The following is a 25,542-nucleotide window of genomic DNA, read 5'->3' on the forward strand; positions in this document are numbered from 1 at the left end:
TCACTTAAGGAAAAGTAACTTGCTCCAAAGCCATAAATGACCAATACAGGCAATAAACAGGTTAACCTCAAGTAACGATTCAAGGTGGACCGAGCTTAAAACAAACCTCAGCAATTCTTCTCCGATCTCCACAGATGCGTAGCAGGGGAAAGGGAACGGGATAGCTTTGCCATCAAGACCTGCAGGGTTGGAAACGGGGTTCCTGCGGTAGACTCACTTCAGTGTTTTGCAAAGCAGAAACAAGGTGACCTAATCTCTCCTGACACGTAGCTCCACTTGCATCAGCGACAAGCGGATGACAAGAATGGATCGTGTTACATATCCACTGCAACATCTTTCATGGGCTCTATATTTGTCATTTCCACTGCCGGGGCTTTTTCCACAGTTGCCGTGACGCCATTGGCTGCTCGCCTCTCAAAACCACTAGAGATGTCTTCAAAAGTCCGGCCTTTTGTCTCAGGGACTTTAAAGAAGGTGAAGAAGAAGAAAAACACCAGGAAGACAATGAAGATGATGAAAACATAAGGACCACAGCCTTTCTGTAAAGAAGAGAGAAAAAGAAAGTAACAGATCTGAAAGCTCTAAAATGGTCGTCATCTGCCAGGGTTAAAATCACAAAAGCACACCCATTTTCCTATGCTACCTATCTGGCAGTCAGAATTCTTCCTAGGAGGTGCCCTGCCAGGGCTGTTCTGGACATGCTACCACTTCCCCTGGGATCCTTGTGCCCTGGGGTAGCCAAACACACAGCTGTCACACCTCGGTCCCAGGACAGCAAGGACAAAGAGCAGAAACCCTGACTGCCCAGTGCCAGGCAGCAGGGTGGAGTGGTTGGAGAGCTGGAATAGGGCTGGTGAGCCCTGCACTCAAATGCCCCCATGCCGGGAAGTTTGCAGTCAAGTCTCTCAGCCTAACCCTCCCCCCACACAAACAGCAGAGGAGCCTCATGCAATGGCTCCTGGGTGAAAGGACGAGAGAAACCCAGGAAACTCTGGGCTCAGAGTGCAGTTTCTCCCGTGTGTCCGATGCTCATCTCATCTATTCTGCCAACTCCGCCTCCCCCCGGTCTTTCCTGAGCAAGGCTACTAACGCTAGCAGATTTTGGAGTACATTGATTCACAGGATCACCAAGAGTCGGAAATGACATGATGACACTTAACACACGCAAAAGGAATATACCCAGACACTGAATAATGCTGAGTCCCTCAACAATGTGAGTTTTGAGAGGAAGCTCTCACCGCTGCATAGGGGAAGAGCATGGCCACCAGGAAATTGGATGTCCAGTTGGAGCAGCCGGCCACGGCCACAGCAGCAGGACGAGGGCCCTGGCTGAAGAGTTCGGACACGATGAACCAGGGGATCGGGCCAGGGCCGATTTCAAAGAGAGCCACAAAGGCAAGAGTGGCAATAATACTGATGTAGCTCATCCAGGTTACGACGTCCTGCAACAGAATCAGAAAATTTACACTGCAGATCTAACAGGCTGACATTTTTACAAAGCATTTCACTCCTTGTACAGATCAATGGATTCCTTTTATCACTCCACAGCTCTGTGGCAGCTCATGCTCCACACCCACCTCTCCCAACAAGAAAAGAGAAGCTTAGAGCCTTTGGTGTGTTTGTTTTGCTTCCTTGCTGGTCATCCTGCTTCCCAGCACAGGTGTGGTTTTTTTTTTCCCTCCTTTGTGCATTACAGCACCAGTTCTCCAGTGGACAGGAAAACAGTAACTCCACTTCTACTTCCAAGGAAGACACTTTTTAATTTTGCCTTTCTGCTCTTATGTTCCAGTAAAATGTTAAAATAACTGAAAGACATTCTCTTGTAGGATGGAGTCTTGTTTTTATTTCCTTTCTGCCTGACCCCAGCATTCGCTGAATGCAGTAACTTCCTTTACTTGTTCATTCATTGTTATTTACAAACTCAAGCCCCAGAAGAACTGTGGTTCCTGGCATTATTACTGCAGGTCCAGTTTAAAAACTTAACCTTAAAATCCAAGGAATTTGTAAGCAGCCCAGATGAATGCACAGGCTTCATGGGGAGCCAGTAAGGAAAATGATTCCCAGCAGGGAGTGCGCTGGCACAACACGACTCAACCCGGTGTCTGCAGCGCTCCCAGAATTCTGCCACTCACAGGGTTCTTACTGGCCATGCAACATCCCCCTCCTCCTTAGAGCAGGTTTCCTTTGTTCTGTGTGTGGGCAGTGGCTGGGGGAATCAGGGAGACGAGCCAGTATCCCCCACCCCGGGTACTGGTGGTCTATTTCTCTTGTTTTGCCACTCCGGGGGCATAGTCAATATGCCATTCCATGACCGGCAGGTATGGGCAGTGCCGCTACAGACTCCAGGGCAGATGCCACGCTGTCTTTGCTCCTTACCAGTGGCCCCTCATTCCACCCTTTGGGAAGGAACGCAAATAGATCCTTTGCGCCTGCAGGCATAGCTACACCACAGACTTAAATGCCGATAAAAGGTCATTTCCACAGGACTGACCATAACTGTGCACTCCCCTCTGTGGTACTCGAAGGCAAATTTAAGAAGATCCCTTTCATAGAAAGAAAGTGCCCATGCTCGCTTCAAGAGGTGGGAACGATCGAACATGATTTTACGGTGTACTTTTTACAAGGAGGCTAGGAGTAAAATGATTGATCCTTTGCTAAAGAAATTCTCGGGAGAATCTGACAAAACCAAACTGGATCACCTGTTAGCAGACAATAATCCCCAGATCTCGAGATATGTTGCTAGATATTACATGTTAATATGTAGGGCTTGGAAATCACAGCAATAATTTTTAACTTATCTATTTTATCAACGTTCATATTTTATTCTAATAGTGTTATCTGGTTTCTCCTTAAATCTGCCCTGTTTTTGTTGGTAAGGCTTATGGTGTGTGCATCGCTGTATTTTTATATTGCTGGTCAAATGATCGTAATAAACAATTGATTGATTGATTGATTGACCATAACTGTGTGGAGAAAGGGCCATGGTCTCATCTCCTTGGAGCTGGGCTTGCTTTTAAGAGACTTAAGAGACTACATTTTACTCCTGGAAGACTTACTGTTGGACAAATCAGGGTCATCAAAAAACTTGGGAGGTTATAAAAGTTAAACCACTGCTTAATTGCATTGTCATGTAAATAGTAAAAGCACATTGCACAAATTAACCCAATGCTCCCAAAAGTTTGGAAACTACAAATCGTAAAAGGTTACCTAGAATGTGAGACTTAGAATTTCTTTTGTGTTTTTTTAAAAAGAAATGGATGCCCATCCCCCAGCGCATATTTCCACACCGTTTCCATTTTGCTATTATCTCATTCCCTTATCTGATTTTCTTTTACACTTGAAAATAAACTGGCAAGCAGTATCAACTTCAACTATCTAATACTTATGCGATTTCATCCCACTCAACTACATTTAGAGGATTTATTCCAGGGTTACATGTTCAAGGTGGCTCATTTTCCCTCAGTGACAAACTGGCATCCCATTCACAGGGACAACGATGATGTCCGACTAGGCGGCTTCCAAGAGAGCACCAGTGGACTGGGGGGTGGGGTTTGCAGACTGAATTCTTATCTTGACTAGTAATGAATGCCCCTCCCTTCCCAGGCATGCCAGCTATTCCCTACTCCCCACCCACCCCCCACCAGCTCTCGCTCTGTCCCGGCTCCCAGAGAGACTGAGGCAGAAAGGAGTCCAGCAGGGAGTTCCTGTCAGGTTTGTTTTGCTTTTTTAAACAAACCTCAGAGAAACACAGATTTTAAGAGTCCACCATCATCTCAAATCTTATGGGACTCCTCTGGCACCAATTATTTCCTAACAAAAGTTTGCCTCATGTCACCATAGTGCTGCACACCGGGAAAGATCATCGACATTTTTATAAGGACAGACCGCCTGGCCCTGAAAACAAGAGGCTTCTGCCTTATTTAAACCCCTTCTCTTGTTCCAAATCCAGGTATTCTTGCACAATTTGATCACAGGTGCTATACATGTGCATACAACCTTGGATTTCCACTTAATTGGCTGTGCTGATGTATACTCTCAGAAGCAAAATGCCATAGTATATATAGGTAGATCAAGGTTTGCCCTAAGAATCAGACCCCTGCTGTGTTGGGAACTGAATTCCTAATGAGGAAACTCACAACACACATCTAATAGAAAATCCTCACGGTCGACCCGGCAGGGAGAGCACAAGGGACTGCAGCAGAACACCCTGACTGTTGTCTCAAACCAAGATTCTTCTGATATGTATTAAAGCCAACCCCTTACCTTCAACGCCTGGGCAATAGTCATGAAGACGGCACAGACCGCCATGCCTCCCAAGCCAACCAGATGGAGCGTCCTGCGTCCCGCACGCTCCACCAGAAAGAGCTGCAGAAGGGAAGCACAAGAACACGTGCTGTTGGCATTCCATGTAGGTACTTGTAGTCCAGAGAATAAAAGCAGCATCCAGACAGCAAGGCTCCTTCCGTTCCCCGTCAAGTACACCGTGAGAGCAGATGCCTTCACATTGGCCATGGAACATTTATACACTAGTTTTGTGCACTTTCCTCTCTCATCCACCCACCCACACACACCCACCCACACACAACATCACTACTGAAACCTTTTTTGAGAACCACAGCAAAAAAGAAGAAAGCTGAAACTTCAGAGGCAACAGACAGTGACTGCTATTAAACTATTTTAAAAGACCTCCAATGATGCAGCAGGAAAAATGGCATTGCGTGGGAGGGACTAGGGGCGTGCATTTGGTAAAGCCAAACCGAAAAAATAGTTGGTTCAACCAGGGGTCGGCAAACCCCACCCTGAAAACAATCAATTTGGGGGCTCTTTTCAGGATTGCCAAGGGGGTGGGAAGGGGGCAAACTGTAAAAAAAAACAAAAAAAAACACTTCTACACATTCACACTGGGTTGCGGTGCTTTAAAGTTTAACCCCCCCCTCCAAAGGGAATTTTTCCAGGGCTTGGGGGGGGGCTGTTTTTTAAGATAGAGGCACCACATTTTCAGCATAGCTTCTGGTGACTCTCCTTAGGAGAACCCCCCAAGTTTGGTAAGTTTGGTCAGAGGGTCCAATTTTATGGGCCCCCACAGAGGGTGCCCCCATCCATCCTCCACTGGAAACAGGGGCAGGGAAAGCCTGGAAACGGGGAAAACCTGCTGCAGTTTGGAAGCCAAGGCAGGGGGGAATGTCTGCTGCTAACAAAGTCCAGCCCGGTTCCTCTGGGTACCCCTCAGAAGGAATGGTGCCCTCCCCTCTCGCCAGAGTGGATCAGAGGGCCCCCAAACGCAGGACAGCTCGCTCTCACAGCTGCCAGAGCTGTCCGCCGGGAGGACTTCCCATTGAAAAGGGCAGAGCGATAGGGGATGGCTCTCTGACACAGATAATCCCAACCTGCTGTGGTGTTGCAGAGACAAAGCATCCGCACAATGCCCTGCTTTTGCCTCTGACATTTTGTTCATCTTCAACACCCGAGGGATCTGCAGCTCACCTGAAACCTCCCCCCACTCCTCAGATGATGCTGCCAAGTACCCTACCATGCAATTTTAAGACCACTTACTGATACAACCGTAAGACAGTGTTGACCACGCCGGCACCAATGGTTGCATACACGGGCTGTTTGACTCCAGCGTCTTTGAGATTCCAGTAGAATAGTAAACCCCTGGAGGCAGAGAAATATTTAGAATCACTACTCAAAAATATGAGCAAACTGCATGTGGTCAGAACATTTCAATCAAATGCCACAAATATCAAGTGAGGATAACCATAGACAGCCAATCAGATGAAGTGGAAAGATTTAGACCAGGGAGAACCTCCATCTCTAGCTGACCCTGGGCCTGCCGTTAACTCACTAGGTTTTCTAAGAGTCTGCTTAAAGGAAGGGCAACCAGAGGTTAAATCAACAATACTAAATGCAGTATCTTGTCCCCAGCTTGCCAACTGATCAGGAGAAAAAGAGCAGGCAAGCCTCAGCAGCCACGTGCTCTGAAGAACCAGCAGGCCGGCCTGTCCTCTGCTCACAGGGGAATGCAGCACATCGAGCTCTCCCTAGGCCCAGGCGGGGTGGGGGTAGGAAGGCAGCCAAAGGGGGAGAGGGGGAGAGGGGGAGAGAGGGAGAGAGGGAGAGAGAGGGAGAGAGGGAGAGAGAGGGAGAGGGGAAAGAGGGAGAGAGGGAGAGAGGGAGAGAGGGGGAGAGAGAGAGAGAGAGAGATGAGAGAGAGAGAGAGAGGAGAGAGAGAGGGAGAGAGAGAGAGAGAGAGAGAGAGAGAGAGAGGAGAGAGAGAGAGAGAGAGAGAGAGAGAGGAGAGAGAGAGAGAGAGAGAGAGAGAGAGAGAGAGACTGACTCGCAGGGCACCTCCAGGCTGGCCTCTCCATCCCCCTGCTGGGCAGTGGTAAGAAGCCAGCTCAACTGTTGTAAAACAAAAGATCGGGAAGGGGCTGAATGATATGCCCCAGGTGGACTTCTGCCCGGCTTGCAGCAGCTTCTTCTGCCCCTACCCCTGATCCAAAGGCAAGGCTTCTCTGCGAAATCAGGGCCTGTTTGGCTACTGCTAACGGCAGAGTTGGCAACCTATGCATTTCTGCAGTGTGACCATTGACCACACCACCCCTTTGGCAACCGACAACAACGTCCAGATCTCACTGGATTCCCTACAGATCCTCCATGGCCTCCCCTCTTCCTAAGTCTCAAGAAATGTAAACTCCACCCCCTGCTCTCATTCACTCCCACAACAGTCTGGCCCTGGTCTCACCTGCTGCTCTTCCTCATTTGAGGGGTCAGGAGTGGAGTCTGAGGCGGCGATCCATTCAAATGGACACGCAGCCCACCTGCGTGCGCGGCTTCCCTCTGCTGCCTCTCCTTCCTCACTTGAGGCACAACGGAAGTATCTTGGTTAGAAACTGCCTCTGTCTTATCAGGATGGAGGTGTGCAAGCTAACCCCCTAACTGGGATTCTAAGTCAGACTTTTAATTAATGTAATGTTACGCCCCACACCTGCATTTGAATTCTCTGGGAACCTGCAGCTAGTTGACTGGGGTTCTCTGCACAGGAGGAGAAGCAAGGCATTCATACAAGCCCGGAAACAAAGTGGATTTGGACACATTTTTAACAGAATCATGGTTAAGTGTGCTGCCTGCAGGCAGGCTAAAAGACTACCACATGCCCACTATCTACCACCATCATTGGAGCCTTCTGACGGCAGTTCCAGACAGAACCAGCCCCCTTCCTCAGCCTGCAGCTGAGATTGTGGCCGCCTCCCACCGGCACATCACTGAGCAGGAAGAGAGCTCAGGAACCTGAACATTCAGAGGACGTACCGCATTGATGCCCGAGAGCTGCTGGGAGAGCTGGAGCGCAATAGCTATGATGATAGCCTGGCGGTAGCTGGGGGAACGGAAGAGCTCGAAGATCGTCACCTTCTTCTCTTGGGACATCTTGGCACTTTCCTCTTTCATCTCTTGAATATCTGCGGACACGTCCTGAGTACCACGGAGCTTTTGGAGAACTGGTGGGGGAAAACAAGCATTACAGTAATGTGCACATGTAAAGTGATGTCAAGTCACAGCTGATTTATTGCGACCCCAGGAAGGGGCTCCCAAGGCAAGTGAGGAGCAGAGGTGGCTGGCCCTCGCCTTCCTCTGCAGAGGCTTCCTTCCAAGGACTGACCCTGCTTAGCTTCCAAGATCTAACAAGACTGGGATATGCCATGCTGCTTTCCCTCCCATCACAGTAACAGAGGAGAGGAAATCGGATTCCAGAGGTAAATGCTGGGCCATTTCCAACTGAGATTCTATCACACACTGATAGGATACTGTAGCAGACTCCAACCCTTCTGCTCTGCTCAGAGACAGACCTTGTCCTTGGGTCTACCTTGTTAATCATCAACTTCAACTTCAGGATGTGCAACAGCATCCCTTGCAACCCCAGACTCACCTTTTCCTCTGCCATCTTTTCTAGCGTGGCAGCATTTAGATAAGACTGAATGCATTCTGCTCAAGGACTTACTTTTTTGTCTTCAGATAACTCTGCAAAATGCCTTTTGCCATATTCACTATGTCACGATGGCAAACAAAGAGTTAACATTGATGGACTGGTCAGAGATTGGCAAGCCTTGCTGACCAGTGACTGTGCTGCAAGTTCACAAAAGTTTTCACTTGGAGAAAGCGGAGGCCGCCATGGATTTTGGAGCCTATCTGAAGTATCCTCAAGAACCCCATGAGAAAGAAAAGAATCTGGATCCCACACTCAGCTTTTTCATTGCCCCAACGGAGAGAAAAACTAACAATGTAGGAACAGGCACAGCAGAGAACATCCAAGAGACGTTGTGGGTTTCTGACAACCCCTCTCCTCCTGGAATATGTAGGCCAAATACGTAGACTAGGAATCCTTTTCAGGTAAAAAGGAAAAGGTAGTCCCCTGTGCAAGCACCGGGTCATTCCTGACCCATGGGGTGACATCCCAACGTTTACGAGGCAGACTTTTGTTTACGGGGTGGTTTGCCAGTGCCTTCCCCAGTCATCTTCCCTTTACCCCCAGCAAGCTGGGAGAGGTTACCTGCTTGCGCCTTCTCCTCCTCCATCTTGTTGATCAGCAAGAAGCGGGGACTCTCGGGGCAGAATGGCAACGCTGCGCACTGCAAGACGGAGAAGACAACGGTGAATCCCACCAACAGTGGCCAGAGAGTTTCTGTTCCCATGATGACACGTAGGCCAAAGACCTGAATGGGGACAGATACAGGAGAGAAAGAACCAATATAAACTCTTTCCATATTATTTATAGTTGATTTGAGCATATCCAAAACAAAACAAAACACTACAGGATCAAAAGACAACTTTTAGTTTAACATGCAAGTTAAGTGGCTTATAAATTCACTTATGCTCTGAAAAATATAAACATTGTATGTAAAACCACCCTTCTTAATTTCTGCAGCCTGTCATCAGTAAATCTGTCCTGTAACATCTCACTGCAACGGTACGCTGACATTTTCCCCTTGGCCTTTCAACCCAACCCTCTTCCTCTGAAAGTTGGGTGTACCACTGAAACCAAGTCAGAAGCCATATTGATCATTAATAAGATGTGCTTTTAAATTCTAAAGCTTTACTTCCAGCAGCCCATATCTTGCAAAGTTTATTTTAAGCACTAGCAATCGGGGTGGGGGGTTGGGAGAGCTTCCTTTCATTCTTGGTGCCTCACTTTCTCTGCTACCCCCCCCCACACCATTCTGCACCCATCTGCTCACCACTTCTTGTGCTCTGGTGTGGGAAGGAGACACCACCACCGCACCAGTGAGCTTTGCAGCCACCGCAAAAGAGATCAGTCTTACTTGTGCCACCAGGATGCCAACGACGACGCCCAGCTGGTTCATGGTGCCAAAAGCCCCCCGCAGAGCAGTGGGGGAGACCTCGCTGATGTACATGGGCACGAAGCCAGTGCAGAGACCACAGAAGACACCAATGACGAAGCGGCCGGCAATGAACATCTCCAGTGCCTTGGCTAGTTTGGAGAAGCCCATCAGGGCACCGCCCGCGATGGCCAGGACGTTCACCATCAGCATTGAATTCCGCCTGCACAGGGAAGATTCACAAAGAATATCGTTCTAACTGAAGGTAACTACAGATATGAAGGCCCGGGGGGAGGGGAATGGAAGTGTGGGGGAATGGGCAGTTCCAATGATGATGAGGGTGAAGGAACCCTTGAAGGGTAACTACTGGGTGGCAGAAGTAGTGGAAGGTGACACTGGTGGAGGATCTTTCGTAGACAGCCACAGTGCCACTTCAGCTAACCCTGGTTAGTCCTGTGCAAAAGAAGGTGATGGTAAACCACCCCTGACCAACCCTTACCTCGAAAAACCTATGATGAAACAACCCAAAATGAAAAAGTTATAGTGCTAGAAGATGGTGCTCCCAGGTCAGATGGAATCAGCTTTTGGGGAAGAGCGGAGGACAAGTACGAATAGCACTATTCTTAATGATACGACTGGACTAAAGCCAAAAGGAAAGTCAGTTGTTGATGTGAATGGATGCAAAAGGAAAGTCCAAAGCTGTTTGACGCATGTAACAGGAACTTGAAACATGAGAAGCATAAATCAAGTTAAGCTTGAGATCATAAAACTGGGAATGGATAAGGACATTTGCAGTCAGAAAACTACAAAGTGTTTTACTTGGGAAATAACAAAAAACAGAAGAAATGGAATTGCTTTAATAGTGAGGTGAGATGTAGCACAGGCAGTCAAGATCTACAATGCAAAGTCTGACCGAATATCAATCAGACTTCAGGGAAAACCTATCAATAGAACCATCATTCAAGTTTATGCCCCAACTACAGATGCTGATGAGGAAGAAATTGAAAGCTATTATGCAAGTGTCCAGGAAGACATTGATCACACACCTAAACAAGATGCGTTGATAAGCACAGGTGACTGGAATGCAAAAATAGGAAACAAAGCAGAATCAAATACCGTTAGCAGATTTAAGCTAGGAGTAAGAAATTAATCAGGAGAGCAACTCATAGAATTATGTGAATACAACAAGTTGTTCATTGCAAACACATGTTTCAGGCAACTAAATAGATATTGTCGAAGGCTTTCACGGTCAGAGTTCATCGGTTCTTGTAGGTTATCCAGGCTGTGTGACCGTGGTCTTGGTATTTTCTTTCCTGATGTTTCGCCAGCAGCTGCGGCAGGCATCTTCAGAGGAGTAACACTGAAGGACAGTGTTTCTCCTTCAGTGTTACTCCTCTGAAGATGCCTGCCACAGCTGCTGGCAAAATATCAAGAAAGAAAATACCAAGACCACGGTCACACAGCCCGGTTAACCTACAAGAACCGATGAACTAAATAGATGATTGCATACATGGACGTCACTGGATGGCCAGTGTAAAAATCAAATCGATTACATAATTGGAAGCAGAAGATGGTGAAGCTCTATTCTCTAGGCTAAATCAAAACCAGGAGCTGACTGTGGTACAGACCATGACTTGTTAATATCAAAAATTAGAATAAAGCTGAACAAAAACACCAGAACATTCATTGGTTCTTGTAGGTTATCCGGGCTGTGTAACCGTGGTCTTGGTATTTTCTTTCCTGACGTTTCGCCAGCAGCTGTGGCAGGCATCTTCAGAGGAGTAACACTGAAGGACAGTGTCATTCAATCTAACATTCAATCTAAGCAATATACCTGAAGAGTTTAAAGACCATGTAAAGAACAGATTTGCGTTACTAAGTTCAAGCAAATGTAAACCAGAAGAACTATTCACAGTGGGTAGCTGTGTTAGTCTGTCTGCAGTAGTAGAAAAGGGCAAGAGTCCAGTAGCACCTTAAAGACTAACAAAAATATTTTCTGGTAGGTATGAGCTTTCGTGAGCCAAAGCTCACTTCTTCAGATATCTGAAGAAGTGAGCTGTGGCTCACGAAAGCTCATACCCTACCAGAAAATATTTTTGTTAGTCTTTAAGGTGCTAATGGACTCTTGCCCTTTTCTACTACAGAACTATTGTCAGTCTCAGGCGTCTGCCCCAGCATCCCTCAAGCAAACTCATCCAGACAGGTAGATCTGAAGCAGTAATACTTTATTAGGAACTAAAAGGCAAATAAAAGAACTGACTGCACGCAGGCAGGCAAGGTTAGCAATAGAGACCCCTTACAGGCTTAAAAACACTAGGACACAACTTAAAAACACTAGTGCTTAAAAGCACTAGGGCAGGAGAATAAGATAAACATCGCTAGGCAGCAGCAAGATAAGCTGTTCCCATGAGTGAAGACAGAACACGCCGCAGCTGTGGGAATCGGCACAAACAAAAGTATACACAGGAGTTTCCAAACCCTGAGAACCAAGGACTTGACTTGTGGCCAGAACTTGGCCTGAACTCATGTCAAGAGCCTGACTGGATCTTGCATTCAGTGAAGAACCTGGCAACTATGGGCTGAAACTAGAGATATTATCAAGGAAGATTGCATAAAAACTATTCCTGTAGCCAAAAGAAATGAAAAGCCTTGATGGATGACTGAGGAAACTCTTAAAATTGCTAAAGATAGATGAGAAGAAAAAGTAAAAGGTGACAGAAACAAAAGTCTAAATGCAGTGTTCCAGTGACTCACACATAGAGACAAAGAGAACTATTATAATAACCAGTGTAAATAAATAGAACAATAAAACAAGAGCTCTGTTCCACAAGATCAAAGAAATCAACGGGAAATTTAAAGCATGGTTAGGCATGCTGAAAGATCAACATGGAAATACATTAACTGAGCAGGACAAAATAAAGAAAAGATGGGAACAATACATTGGAGAACTATACAGAAGAGATAAAAGGATGATAGATTCCTTCCAAGAAGAATTTTTTGAAGAAGAACCTAAAGTTTTAGAAAGTGAAGTGAAAGCTGCGATGAGAGCAATTGAGAGAAACAAATCACCCAGCGTAGATGGGATATCAATAGAGCTATTCCAAGCCACAGAAACAGAGTCCATCAAAATCTTGACAAGAATATGACAACAAATATGGAAAACAAAACAATGGCCCCACAGATTGGAAATAATCAATTTATATTCCAATTCCCAAAAAAGAAGACGTCAAAGATTGCAGCAACTATTGGACCATCGTCATAATTTATTATGCAAGTAAAGTGATGCTCAAATTCTTACAGCAAAGACTGTTATCATATATGGAATCAGAAATGCCTGGCGTTTAAGCTGGATTCAGAAAAGAAAGAGGCGCTAGAGATCATATTGTAAATCTATATTGGTTACTGGAGCATTTCAGATAATTTTGGAAGAAAATCAGCTTGTGTTTCATCGATTGCAGCAAAGCTTCAGATTGTGTGGATCATGAAAAGCTATGGCTGGTTTTAAAAGAAATGGGTGCGCCACAGCATCTGATTATTTTGATGTGCAACCTGTACTCTGGACAAGAGGCTACTGTCAGGAGAGAATATGGGGAAACAGAATGATTTCCAATTGGCAAAGGTGTTAGAAAAGGATGTATTTTATCTCCTTATCTCTACAATCTGTATGCAGAACATATCATAAGGAAAACTGGATTAGATTAAGATGAAGGTGGAGTCAAAACTGGAGGGAGGAACATTACCAATTTGAGATATGCTGATGATACTACATTACTGGCAGAAATCAGCAAAGACGTGAAACAACTACTGCTGAAAGTTAAAGCAGAAAGTGCCAAAGCAGGACTACAGCTGAACATCAAGAAGACAAAAGTAATAACTACTGGAGCAACAAGGATGACGAGGGGCCTGGAGACCAAGCCCTACAAGGAAAGGCTGAGGGAGTTGGGAATGTTTAGCCTGGAGAAGAGGAGGTTGAGTGGGTACACGATTGTTCCCTTTAAGTATTTGAAAGGCTGTCACTTAGAGAAGGGCACGGAGCTGTTCCTGTTGGCAGCAGAGGATAGGACTCACAATAATGGGTTTAAATTGTGGGTGGAAAGGTATCGCCTGGATATTAGGGGGAAAATTTACAGTAAGAGTTGTTTGACAGTGGATTCCACTACCTAGGGAGGTGGTGAGTCCCCCTTCACTGGCAGTCTTTAAGCAGAGGCTGGACAAACTCTTGTCAGGGAAGCTCTAGGCTGATCCTGCCTTAAGCAGGGGGTTGGACTAGATAGCCTGTATGGCCCCTTCCAACTCTATGATTCTATGAACTACTCAACTTTAAGGTGGACAATGAGGAAATTGAAATTGTTCCAAGACTTTCTATTTCTTGTCTCCATCATCAACCAAAAGGGAGACTGCAACCAAGACATCAGAAGGAAATTGGAAAGAGCAGCCATGTAGGAGCTAGAAAAGATTCTTAAGTGTAATGCTGTGTCACTGGCAACCAAGATCAAGTCAATTCATGCCATCGTATTCCCTGTTACTATGTATGGGTGTGAAAGCTGGACACTGAAGAAAGCTGACAGAAAGGAAGTAGATTCCTTTGAAATGCGGGGTTGGAAAAGAGTATTCTGAATACCGTGGACCACCCAAAAAACAAATAAGTGGATTCTAGATCAAATCAAGCCTGAACTCTCTCTAGAAGCTAAAATGACTCAACAGAGACTATCGTACTTTGGTCACATTATGAGAAGACAAGAGTCACTGGAAAAGACAACAATGCTAGGAAAAGTTGAAGGCAGCACGAAAAGAGGTGAGATGGATTGACTCTATGGAGGAAGCCACGACCCTCAGTGTGCAAGACCTGAGCAAGGCTGCCTAACGCTAGCATATTTCGGAGTACATTGATTCACAGGGTCACCATGAGTTGGAAATGACTTGATGACACTTAACACACACACACGGAAAAAAACTTCTATGAAATATTTTTTAGAATGAGCAAAATGCTTCTTAAGGCAAGGTTTTTCAAACCCAAAATGTATAGCATGAAAAAGAGTGAAGCCTTTTTCAGTTTTTCCAATGGAAAAACTGGGGAGTTTTAGGGAGCATTGGGGGAAAAACCTCCTATGGAATATTTTCTCTTTTTAAGTATGAAAAACTTTTCTTACAAAGTATTTCACTCATTCCAAATGTACAACATTAAAAAATCTGAGGACTTTGAAAAGTGTTCAGTGACTCCAATATTTTAAAGTTTAGCTTAATATCCAAACACCCTTGGCAGTCTGAGAAACCCAATGATATTTTCTGTCCAAATAATATACTTTATTCACTACAGAATCTTCTACCTTCACCTTTTATTTTTTCCTGCCTCTTAGATGGCAAAAATTAAAGATATGTGCGCTATGGTAGCATAAGGTGCAGCAGTTTGCAATTCTTTCTCAAGTACTGGGTGTTCTTCCAATTTTTCTTTTAGAAAACCAAAGAATTCCGTAAAAATGCTAAACAGTACAATTTGATATGCTAACTATGTTATAAATGACACATTTTATGTTGCTCTAATCAATAAAAAGTTTAGGTGTGATAGTAAAGTAAATATTGCATATATTTGATTTTTCCCAAAAAACGCCTGTTTTTCCCCTGTGGATTCAATCTAAAAACTGTACATCTTTGAAGATAACATGCACAGCAGATTTATACCAGCCTTTGTAAAGTTTCAAGCAGAAATTCCGGCTGATTCCCACCCTGCATAACATGGGGCACAGCCCACATCTGGAATATTATTTCCTCTGAAGCCACGTCAAGAAGCATGGAAGCTCAGTTCAGTGTGAAATGTACAGAAGGCCAGTAGTGAATTGTCCACCGTGCTTTAGATCCATCCGTCTCTCACCTGCCCTCTTTAATGGCACCAACAATCTGCTGCTCGAAGTGGCCACCTTATTCTACCTCTTGGTATTCGCACATGTAAATCTTCACTTTATGGGACCCCCTACTTGGAGCCCTGTCCCCCCACGAATGCCCCAGGCCTACACATGTAGTCAAGACTGCTACTAACTCACCTGCCAAATCGGTTGACAAAAAGTCCAACAGAGAAAGAGCCGATCATCCCGCCTATTGAGAAAATTGCCACAGAGAGAGACCACAGTGAAGTCAAAAGCTCGCTGGACATTGGTGTTCCTCTCCGTTCAATCCATGTGGCATTAAAGAAGCTCTTGATGATCTGCAGAAGGGGAAAATACATTCCACAAGCACACAATTAGAACCAGGCATAATAGATGCACAAAAAAGTGTAGTGCTAGCTTTCTGAGGAAAGTTTTTGTGCGTACCATAAAGGAACGAGGGGAGACCACCAAAATTAAGAACATAAGAAGCCTGAATGACATCAAAGGCCCACCTTCCCCAGATTCCTATCCTCCACAGTGGCCAATGAGACCCCAAAGAAGAGTATGCTGGCTAATCACGGGTGTGACCATCAGCAACAGCAGCTTCGCTGCCCTAAGGGAGAGGTAACCAACCATGACTCCCTGGATGGAAACACCACGTGTTCTAGACCACACACCCCACTCACTTGACCCTACGGTGAGCCCATATGGGTCTAGCCAGGACAGAGCCTCGTGCAAATTCTGTGTATCCCAGAAATTACTTTGGAACCCTCCACGGCATGTCCAGGGCAGATAAATCAATGTTAAAATGTTCCCTGGATCAGGAAGCTTTGAAAGCTGTTCTGGGGCAGCAAAGCAGAGCTGGGCCAGTGACCTTATCGGATGCCTCAGAGTCTTGCAAACTTTGCCGAAGGATTTTGGCCTCCATGCTCACAGGCACCCGTTGTGATTGGCTGTAGGAACAATCCCCAGCCAATGAGCAGTGACTAAAACTTAGCAGCCAGTCAGTTTGTGAGGCTCATGTGACAAGTAATGCTGGAGATCCTTGACCAGAAATGATGCCTGGAAAAATGATGCTGAAGATTTGTTTTAAATCCTCTGCTAGTGCCTTAGCCCTAAACTGATTCTGCGTTCTCTACCGCATACCTTGAACAAGGGGGAGACACAGCAGGGCCCAGTCCAAGGCACACTTGTGCCCCCCCACTCATGAACAGCAAGATATGGGTTCACAGAAAATCACCTATAGTTTTCTGGGAGATACATTCACTGCAAAGGATTATAGTTCCTTTTTTTTTTGCCATCAAGTCACAGCCGACTCATGACAACCTCGTGGGGTTTTCATGGCAAGAGACGTTCAGAGGTGGCTGGGCCATTGCCTGTCTCTGCATAGTGAGCCTGGACTTCCTTGGTGGTCTCCCATCCAAATACTAACCAGGGCTGACCCTGCTTAGCTTCTGAGATTTGACGAGATCAGGCTAGCCTGGGCCATCCAGATCAAGACAATGGAATAATAATTGAAATATAATGGAAATGGAATAGATCAAGACAATGTTGTTTCATGACGCCCTAAGCCTGACTTTGGCAAGGAAAGGGCCGGGAGAAATCAAATAAACTAAACTAATTACAATTATTATTCTTTCTACTTATAACCAACAAGGTGTTATGCAGCACCCCAAAGATGATCTAACAGCTGTAGGGTGGGTTAAACAATTGGTAAATTAGAATTCAACAAATTGTACTGACCAGGACTTGAGTTTGTACTGTGCATGGTGACTGCACTTATTTTGTACTTTTGAGTTCTGCATAGATGTGTCACAAACTGTACCGCTTGCATTTCTTGGCATTTAACCCCAGTATTCACAATTTATAATCATGTGTGTAGCTAAATCTGACATAAGAACATAAGAAATGCCCTGCTAGATCAGACCAAGGTCCATCAAGTGCAGCCGTCTGTTCACATAATGACCAACCAGGTGCCTCTAGGAAGCCCACAAGCAAGACGGCTGCAGGATTATCCTGCCTGTGTTCCACAGCACCTAATATAATAGGCATGCTGCCCTGATCCTGGAGAGAAGAGGTATGCATGACCAGTATCCATTTTTACTAGTTGCCATGAATAGCCCTCTCCTCCATGAAGACGTCCACTCCCCTCTTCAAGCCTTGAAGGTGGCAGCCATCACCACAGATTCTTCACAGCAACCCTGAGAGGTAGGTTAGGCTGAGATAGTGTGACTGGCCCAAGATCACCCAGTGAGCTTCCACGGTATGAGTGAGGGTTTGAACTCAGGTCTCCTAGATATTAGTTTGACACTGTTAACTGCTACTCCACACAATGGATTAACATGGCCACTTCTCTGGAAATAATGGCTTAATTTGTACCAGACTTCACCAGGGCTTAGCCCAGGAATTTGTTTTCAAATACAATTTATTTATATTTGTGTGTGTGCGCCATCAAGTCTCGGCTGACTTATGGCGTCCCTGCAGTGTTTTCAAGGCAAGAGATGTTGGGAGGTGGTCTGCCATGGCCTGCCTCCGCTTGGGCTGAGTTCGGAGAGAACTGTGACTGGCCCAAGGTCACCCTGCAGGCTTCATGTGGGGAACCGATCTCAGTTGTCCAGATTAGAGTCCACTGGTCTTAACCACGACATCACACTGGCTCTCTAATATTTACAGAATTCTATTCCGCCTTCTTGCCCAGTGGAGGCTACCAAGGGGGCAGACTTGGACAGGATTTTAACTATGAAAAGGCTGAACCCCCAACTCCTTTCCTCCCGGGGGGGGGGGGACCTCTTACTGATACTTTCTTCCTTTCCCATTTCTATAAAAAGGTAAAGGTCCCATGTGCAAGCACAGGGTCATTCCTGACCCATGAGGTGACATCACATCCCGGCGTTTACTAGGCAGACTTTTGTTTTACAGGGTGGTTTGCCAGTGCCTTCCCCAGTCATCTTCCCTTTACCCCCAGCAACCTGGGTACTCATTTTACCAACCTCGGAAGGATAGAAGACTGAGTCAACCTTGAGCCGGCTACCTGAAACCAACTTCCGTTGGGATCGAACTCAGGTCGTGAGCAGAGCTTGGACTGCAGTACTGCAGCTTACCACTCAAGATTGTTTAAGGTTCTTTTTAATGTATAAGATCATTAGGAAATGGCCGTTTCATTTTTAAATGCTGGTTTTTTTGCTTAGCCAAGTGTGTATGTAAGTTTTCTAAAGCCCCCCCCCAACTCTGCTCTTCCACTGTCCATCTCCAAAAACATCTACTGAAGCCTGCGACTAGCTTTCTATAATAAGCTCATGAATCTAATTTGCACGTAACTCCGAGGCTTCTAAGAGGAAAGTTCGGAGCAGGGAAAGTCAACACAGCCCTTTAGAAGTACGTACATTATTCAAATTTCTTTTCACGCCTTCATGAACGGAAGCTTTGTATTGGAGAGATCTATGCTGACCAGACACCACTTGGGAACAGGAGCCGTACCGCAGGGCTTCACTCTTAGAAGAGACCTCTTCCACTCCTCAGGCAGGCAGCTGCAAGAGTGACTGGAAGGACAAGTCTGCCTGTGCCAAGAAGCCACCTGGGCACAGAAACCCCCCTCCGCACACACACACACACACACAAACACACCAATTCTGGGCTTGTGTAGCCACATTCAGGCACTGAGGAAAGAGCTGTTTTATCCCAGACACATCATGAGCTGGATGCAACCAACAAATGCCCCGGGATTCATCAGGGAGTGGACGGTGTAGCTGAAGTTCTGAGATTCACATTGATTCTGACTCATCCCTGCCCCAATGGGGAAGCTCAGAGTCATTAACAAAGTCAGCAGCTCCGGCGGCACCAGGCCCACGAGGGAAGCCACAAATGACACATCCAGAAGCCCAGCATCACTGACCAAGTACATCTGTATGAAGGCTGCAAAGACGTTGGCTATACTTGCCCGGAGAAGCAGAACGAGGGCGTGAAGAGAGGAGCAGCCCAGGGAGAATCAAACAGAAGCAGATTTCACTAGCAGGGAGGTGGCGATGAAGGGCAGGCACACGGAAAAGGCCACGGAACTCAAAAGCAACTTTTTGTGCTGGTGGGAAGGGCTGAGTGCCCCCCCCCAATTCTGGGCCCCAAAACTAGAATAACAAGCTCTCCTCCTAGCTGCCTCTTTCTCCCATCACTGCATTTCTGTATAAGGCACTGGTAGCACCCAGGAGCTACTGTCCTGATCAGTCAAAGATTTCTCCTGGCTGACGGAATTGCTCCTTGAGAAAGTGGGTGCTGCTCTCAAGCAACCCAGGTTTGCTGAGCTCCTTCTGAGGCTGCCACCACCAAGATCCATCAGACTGAAGTGCCAGGCTGACTGGCAGCAGCCCCACAGACACATTTCTCATGCAGATGGCAGAAATGGAGTGGCAGGTCCTTGGATCATAGAGTTGGAAGGTGCCATAGAGGCCATCTAGTCCAACCCCCTGCGCAATGCAGGATCAGCCCAGAGCATCCGTGACAAGTGTTCGTCCAGCTGCAGCTTGAAGGCTGCCAGTGAGGGGGAGCTCAACACCTCCCCAGGTAGCCAATTCCACTGCTGAACTACTCACTGTAAAAAAATGTTTTCCTAATGTCCAGCCAGTACCTTTCTGCTTGGAATTTATACCAATTATTGTCACATGCCCATACTGGTCACTGTATTCTCTCATGTGTGTTGCGTCTTTGCCTGCGTGTAAAATTGTGTCTCCTCTTCTTGCCACTACCCTAAGATATACAATCTAGCTTCTCTGTAACCAGTGCCTTGGGACACACTGGTAAGGCTGCCTCTGAGCAATAAAGACAGAGTTTCCCATTATCTCAGCTCCCCCCATGGGTGTTTGCTGCTGCTGCTCTTCCAAACTGGGTGTCATATGCAAATTTAATGTGTAGCCCCTTCACCTCCCCATCCAGATAATTGATAAAAATATTGAAAAGTACCAGGCCCAGAACCGAGCCCTGTGGCACCCCCCCCCCCACTGGACACGCCCCTTCAATCAGATGAAATGCCACCGGCAACTACTCTTCGGGTGCGGTTCTCCAAACAGTTCCCTATTCACATAACTAACCTAGATTCCAGCCTGCAAAGCTCTAGCTTTCCTATCAGAACATCATGAGGACCCTGTCAAAACCTTTACTGAAATCCAGGTAAGGAATATCTATGGCATTTGCATGATCCAGTAAGCTTGTCACTCGATCAAAGAAGGAAATGAGGTTGGTCTGGCAGGACCTGTTAGGAATAAATCTGTGCCGGCTTCCCCAGATCACGAAGTTGTCGCTCGGAACGCTTGCAGACTGATCTCTTCAAAACCTGCTCCAGTATCTTCCCTGGGACAGAGGTCTCACTGACTGGCCTGTAGTTTCCTGGGTCATCCCTTCTCCCTTTTTTGAAGATTGGGATGACATTCGCCCTCCTCCAGTCTTGTGGTACATCTCCCATCCCTCCCATCCTCCAAAAGGTCTTGAAGATGATGGACAAGGAATCTGCAAGCTCTGGAAAGTTTGCTCAAAGAACTTTGCTCTAAGATCTTGGCTATTGTCAGGCCTGTTCTCTGCTGAAGCGGCCTGACTGAGATTGTTTTGGTTTCACCAGGTGCTGTTCAAGGACAGCTCTGCCAACCACCGAATTCCTAGTCTGCTTCTGAGTCCCGTGGGAATCCACCCTCGCCGGGAGGGGGATTGCCATGACTTCCATTGCTATCTTGATATGACTATTGCTCTTTCATATAGGCCCTGCACCATACCCCTAATCCCCATTAGTGCCAATCTAACTGTTTGCTGCTATAAACCTGTTGATCTTCCGAATAAATCAACTCTCTTTTGGACTATTCGTCTGTGGATGTTGTTTATGGGATTATCACGAGACAAGTGCTTACATTTTGGCACTAATCTCTCCTTACCTTTTTTGTCTGGATTTTAATCCCTGGTTAGAGCCCTGGAGGGTTCCACCTGGGTCTCGGGTTGGAGCAGAAGCTGTGCTCCCCAAGTGGACTGCCTGGTTGGAGCCCTAAGGGGATCGCCAGGACCTCGGGTGGAGCAGAGGACGTGCTCCCCGAGCGCATAGACCGTGGCTGGAGCCCTGGAGGGTTCCCCAGGATGTTCGACTCCTCGACGTGAGCTGCGAGATGAGGACCCCGCTTTGTTGCAGGACGTTTTGGAAGAAACGCTGCGAACTGACGCGGAGGCCAACCGGCTGCTTGGCTTCGTGAGTGACCAGTGGCGTCGTGTGGCTGAGGCGTCCCCCTGAAAGTCTGCATACGCTGACCAACTTGCCCAGGACGACCTTCAGCATCTGGACACTTTGCTCGAAGAAGTCCGGCTGGTGCAAGAGGACCTAGCCACCTTGCTTCGTTTGTTGGCGGCACTCACCCTCCGTGAGTTGCCACAAACGCCAGCAGCCCCAATCCGGGGGCCTGAGGAGTTTTTTACTATGGCAGGAGCTGTAGGGGAAAATGTCCAGTCAACCGTGCCCGATCCCGCTTGGTGCCAATGGGAAGTTCGGAACGTAGCAGCCAGGACGGTTATGGTCCTCCTGGACTTGCCGCCGGCTACGACAATGGTAGCCGACGTCGAGAAACTATTGGTCCCTGAGTTTGGCTCTGCCTCAACGGATCTAGCCGCCGGGGTCCAACCGCTGTTGGACCAGCCCAAGGAGATCGAGTTGCTCTTGCAACAAGAGGCCCTACCGATCGTGACAACGGCTGCCGCCGCCAAGCTCAAGGCGGATCAAGCCCTTGCTGACCAGAGGCGAGCGGAGGAGCAACTTTTGGCCGATGCGGCTGCCGCTCGAGCGCAAACAGCGGCAGGAGCCGACGTGCGCCTGAAGTGGACCAAAGGACTAAGACAGTATTTCCCCTCGTTTTCCCCGGATCGAGGCCTGCCCCGGGATGTGGCGCGCAGACAACGGCTCACCTTTACTTCCGACATACCAGAATACTTGGATGAGGAGGATTTTTATACTGAGGAGGACGAGTGGAATACCAACTTCCGTGCCGGCCAAGCCCGCCGCACTGGGGCATCTGAGGAGGAGGTCCATCTCCTACGGTTCCAAAACCGGGACTTGACGGACCGCTTGGCCTGCATGCAAGACCAATTGGACTTACTGATGAGTGATTATGACTGTCTACAGAGGACTCAAGCGGCTCCGGCGCAACCGCAAGCGCCCCTTACATTACCGGCCCAACCTCCGGGAGGTGGCCCGCTTGGAGGGGGGCAACCAGCTCAACCAGCCCCTGGAGGGGGGCAACCAGCTCCACCAGTCCCTGGAGGGGGGCAACCAGCTCAGCCAGCCCCAGGAGGGGGGCCAGAACAGCCACCCCCAGGACAGCTGGGACAACCCGCACCAATACTACCAGCTTCAGTACCTCCACCCGCTGCCCCTGTGATACAGGGGGACCAACCCCATTTAAGAGTGACCTACGATGGCTCTGTGGATGCCTTGCCCTGCTTTCTTCACCAAGTGGACAGTTATATGAGGGAACAAGGGCACAACTTCCCCACGGAGAACAGCCGGGTTCGGTTCGTGTCCTCGCTTTTAGTGGGAAAAGCAGTGGATTGGATGGTCCTCCAGTTTGACACCCGGGCCCGATCCATCCGCTCACTCAATGAATTTATGCGAGCGTTAAGACGACGGTTTGAGGACCCGTTTCAAGGGGAAAAGGCCAAAGCTGCCCTTCTACAACTCCGGCAAGGATCCTCATCGGTCAGGGACTTTGCCGATGAGTTCCAAAGACTCGCTAGTAAAATCGTGGATTGGACTGAGGCTACTCGAGTACATTACTTCCGAGAAGCCCTGCACCCAGAGATACTGAACTGGGCTTATATGCAACGAGATTCCGCCACCCTGGAGGAGTGGATCTTACTAGCTGAAGAAGTAGAAAGCCGCCGCCAGTTCATTTCTCTTGACGACGGGCCAAAGAGGGGGGAAGCCAGAAACCTCCCCCCAGAGCTGCAGCGCCTATCCCGCGGAGGCCAGCTCAACCCACTCAAGACTGAGTGTCCCGTTTCCAAAGGGGAGCCTGCCTCGTTTGCGGTGCCATGGGTCACTTTGCTGCAACTTGCCCCTCCTGCTCCTCGCCCGGAGGGGACGTCTCGCGGTAGAGGGCACGCCCGGAGAAACGCCGCGACTGACCGCAGCGTTGCGCCAGGACGGAGGGCGCCCTTTACATCGGGGAACCGGCCCACGAACCTTCACCAGCGGACCCGTCGGGGTCCCGGATTACAATTACCCCCGCAGAGGATGGCTCTGGATCATCGGACGAAGACCGCCACTGGGACCCCCCTGCCTTGAATCTGGAGTCTCCCCTGGATCTATCAAAAAACGGACTGGGTCTGTGGTGAGTGGAGCGGCACCGCAGACCTCTGCAGATGTTACTGCAAAACCCAAGGCTCCCCTAATGGTGAGTGAAGTGGCAGAAACAGTGTATGTGGATGTAATGTTACAACACTACAGGAAGGGTCCCCCGTTACAAGTTAAAGCCCTTATAGACTCGGGGTGTGCCCGCTCTCTGATTAATGAAGCCACCTTTAAGGCACTGAAAGTGAAGTCAGTAGCTCTATCGGCCCCTCTATCACTTCATCCAGATGGATGGCAGTGACATTAAAGGTGGGCCTGTTGATCGTCGCACCTGGGGGGTAGTGATGGGAATAGGCCTTGGCTTCAGACACTAACGAGTCTCCCCAAATACCTGCTGAATACCGGGAGTTTGCAGATGTTTTTAATGTGCAGGAATGTGATGTACTCCCCCCCCACACCGCAGAACAGACTGTGCTATTGAGGTGGTGGGAGATGGGAAACTTCCTAAAAGTAAGATTTACCCCATGAGGTTTTATCCAACCCTCTACTGCTCCTTCTTCAGCCCCAGATCCTGAGCAAATGTTTGTAGTCCAGGTTGTCGCCTCAGACGTGGCAATGGGGGGTGCGCTGCTTCAGCAGGGGAAGGACGGTCAAATGCATCCGTGCGCTTACTTCTCTAAGAAGTTCACGCAGCATCAACTCAACTGGCAAATTTGGGGGAAAGAAGCAGCCGCCGTGCACCATGCCCTCACGGTATGGAGACAATTTTTAGAAGGTTCTACGGTCCCTTTTGAGGTGTGGAGCGATCACAAAAACCTGGAAGTGCTAACGGGGGCCCGTAAACTGCGAAACAAGTTCGCTGGGCAGACTTCTTTGCCGATTTCCGCTTTGTATTGAAACATTTACCAGGGAAGCAAAATGTACTAGCTGATGCTTTATCTAGACTACCTCAAAACCCTACCAAGATTGAACGCCCCACAGAGTCTCTATTCACTCCTGCTCAGAGGGGTTTGCTGCCCACCCTAGCACTCCAAACCCGGTTGCAGGTCCGACTCCCAGCACAATCTCCGCAAGGGGGAGGGACCCGAAACCTGTCCACGGTGACTGGCCCGACTGCTCCGCATCTCCCACTTCCTTCACAGGCTTTGCCCCCACCCCCTGTGCAATCCCAGGATGCGGAACCCGATGTGCGGGCGCCCATTCGCCCCAGTGGCAGCGGACCAGACACCCAACCCCCCTCTGTAACACCTACGTCTTCTCCTACAGGGAAACCTGCCAGTGCAGTGCCCTCAACACTGGATATGGAGGGACTGACAGATTCCTTCAAGGACTCCCTTCGTTACAATTGCCAAGCCGAACTCTCTGCGCAAACCCTCCCCGCTTCTCTGGTTGAAAGTGGAGGTTGTTGGTATAAAGACTCTAAACTGTATGTGCCTAAAGAGCTGCGGAGGTTCTGCAGCTGGTCCATGGGGCCAAAACCGCGGGTCACTTTGGATTCCTCAAAACGTTGCATTTATTAAGGAGACAATTTTGGTGGGTGGGTATGCGAACCAACGTGGATTTTTTCATCCGCAGTTGCCCAGTTTGTGCTGCTGCCTAGAGACCCCAGGGCAAACCTCCCGGGTTATTGCAACCTTTGGAGACCCCCACTAGACCCTGGGAAGTAATTGCAATGGATTTTATGACTGATCTGCCTCTCAGCGAAGGGAAAACTATCCTTTGGGTAATCACAGACCTGTTCTCCAAACAGGTGCATCTCGTTCCTTGCGCAGGTATCCCGTCCACCCCCAAACAGGCCCGCCTCTTTGTGTCACATGTCTTCCGACTGCATAGCTTTCCGCCCAAGGTAGTCAGGGACCGCAGAAGTAGCTATGTGGCCAAATTTTGGAAAGCTTTCCTGAAATTGGTTGGTGTGGAACAGGGTCTGTCAAGCGCTTTCCATCCCCAAACTGACGGTCAAACAGAGAGGGTGAATGGTGTATTGGAATGCTACCTACTCTGTTATGTGAATTATTACCAAGATGATTGGGTTGAATTGTTG

At 47.9% G+C, this 25,542-nt stretch overlaps 1 protein-coding gene across 1 annotated transcript in view; it reads right to left on the reverse strand.

Moving 5' to 3' along the window:
* Positions 1-314: 314 nt before the first annotated feature.
* Positions 315-25,542, reverse strand: part of LOC130482519 (solute carrier family 2, facilitated glucose transporter member 3-like) — a 34,391-nt gene continuing 9,163 nt past the window's right edge. Inside the window, 9 exon segments of the mRNA XM_056855271.1 lie at positions 315-539; positions 1,239-1,442; positions 4,264-4,378; positions 5,566-5,632; positions 5,635-5,655; positions 7,308-7,499; positions 8,549-8,711; positions 9,318-9,558; positions 15,374-15,534. Coding sequence (XP_056711249.1) covers positions 315-539; positions 1,239-1,442; positions 4,264-4,378; positions 5,566-5,632; positions 5,635-5,655; positions 7,308-7,499; positions 8,549-8,711; positions 9,318-9,558; positions 15,374-15,534 — 1,389 coding nt within the window.

The sequence above is a fragment of the Euleptes europaea genome, chromosome 9, assembly GCF_029931775.1.
Source record: "Euleptes europaea isolate rEulEur1 chromosome 9, rEulEur1.hap1, whole genome shotgun sequence".
Classification (NCBI taxonomy): domain Eukaryota; kingdom Metazoa; phylum Chordata; class Lepidosauria; order Squamata; family Sphaerodactylidae; genus Euleptes; species Euleptes europaea.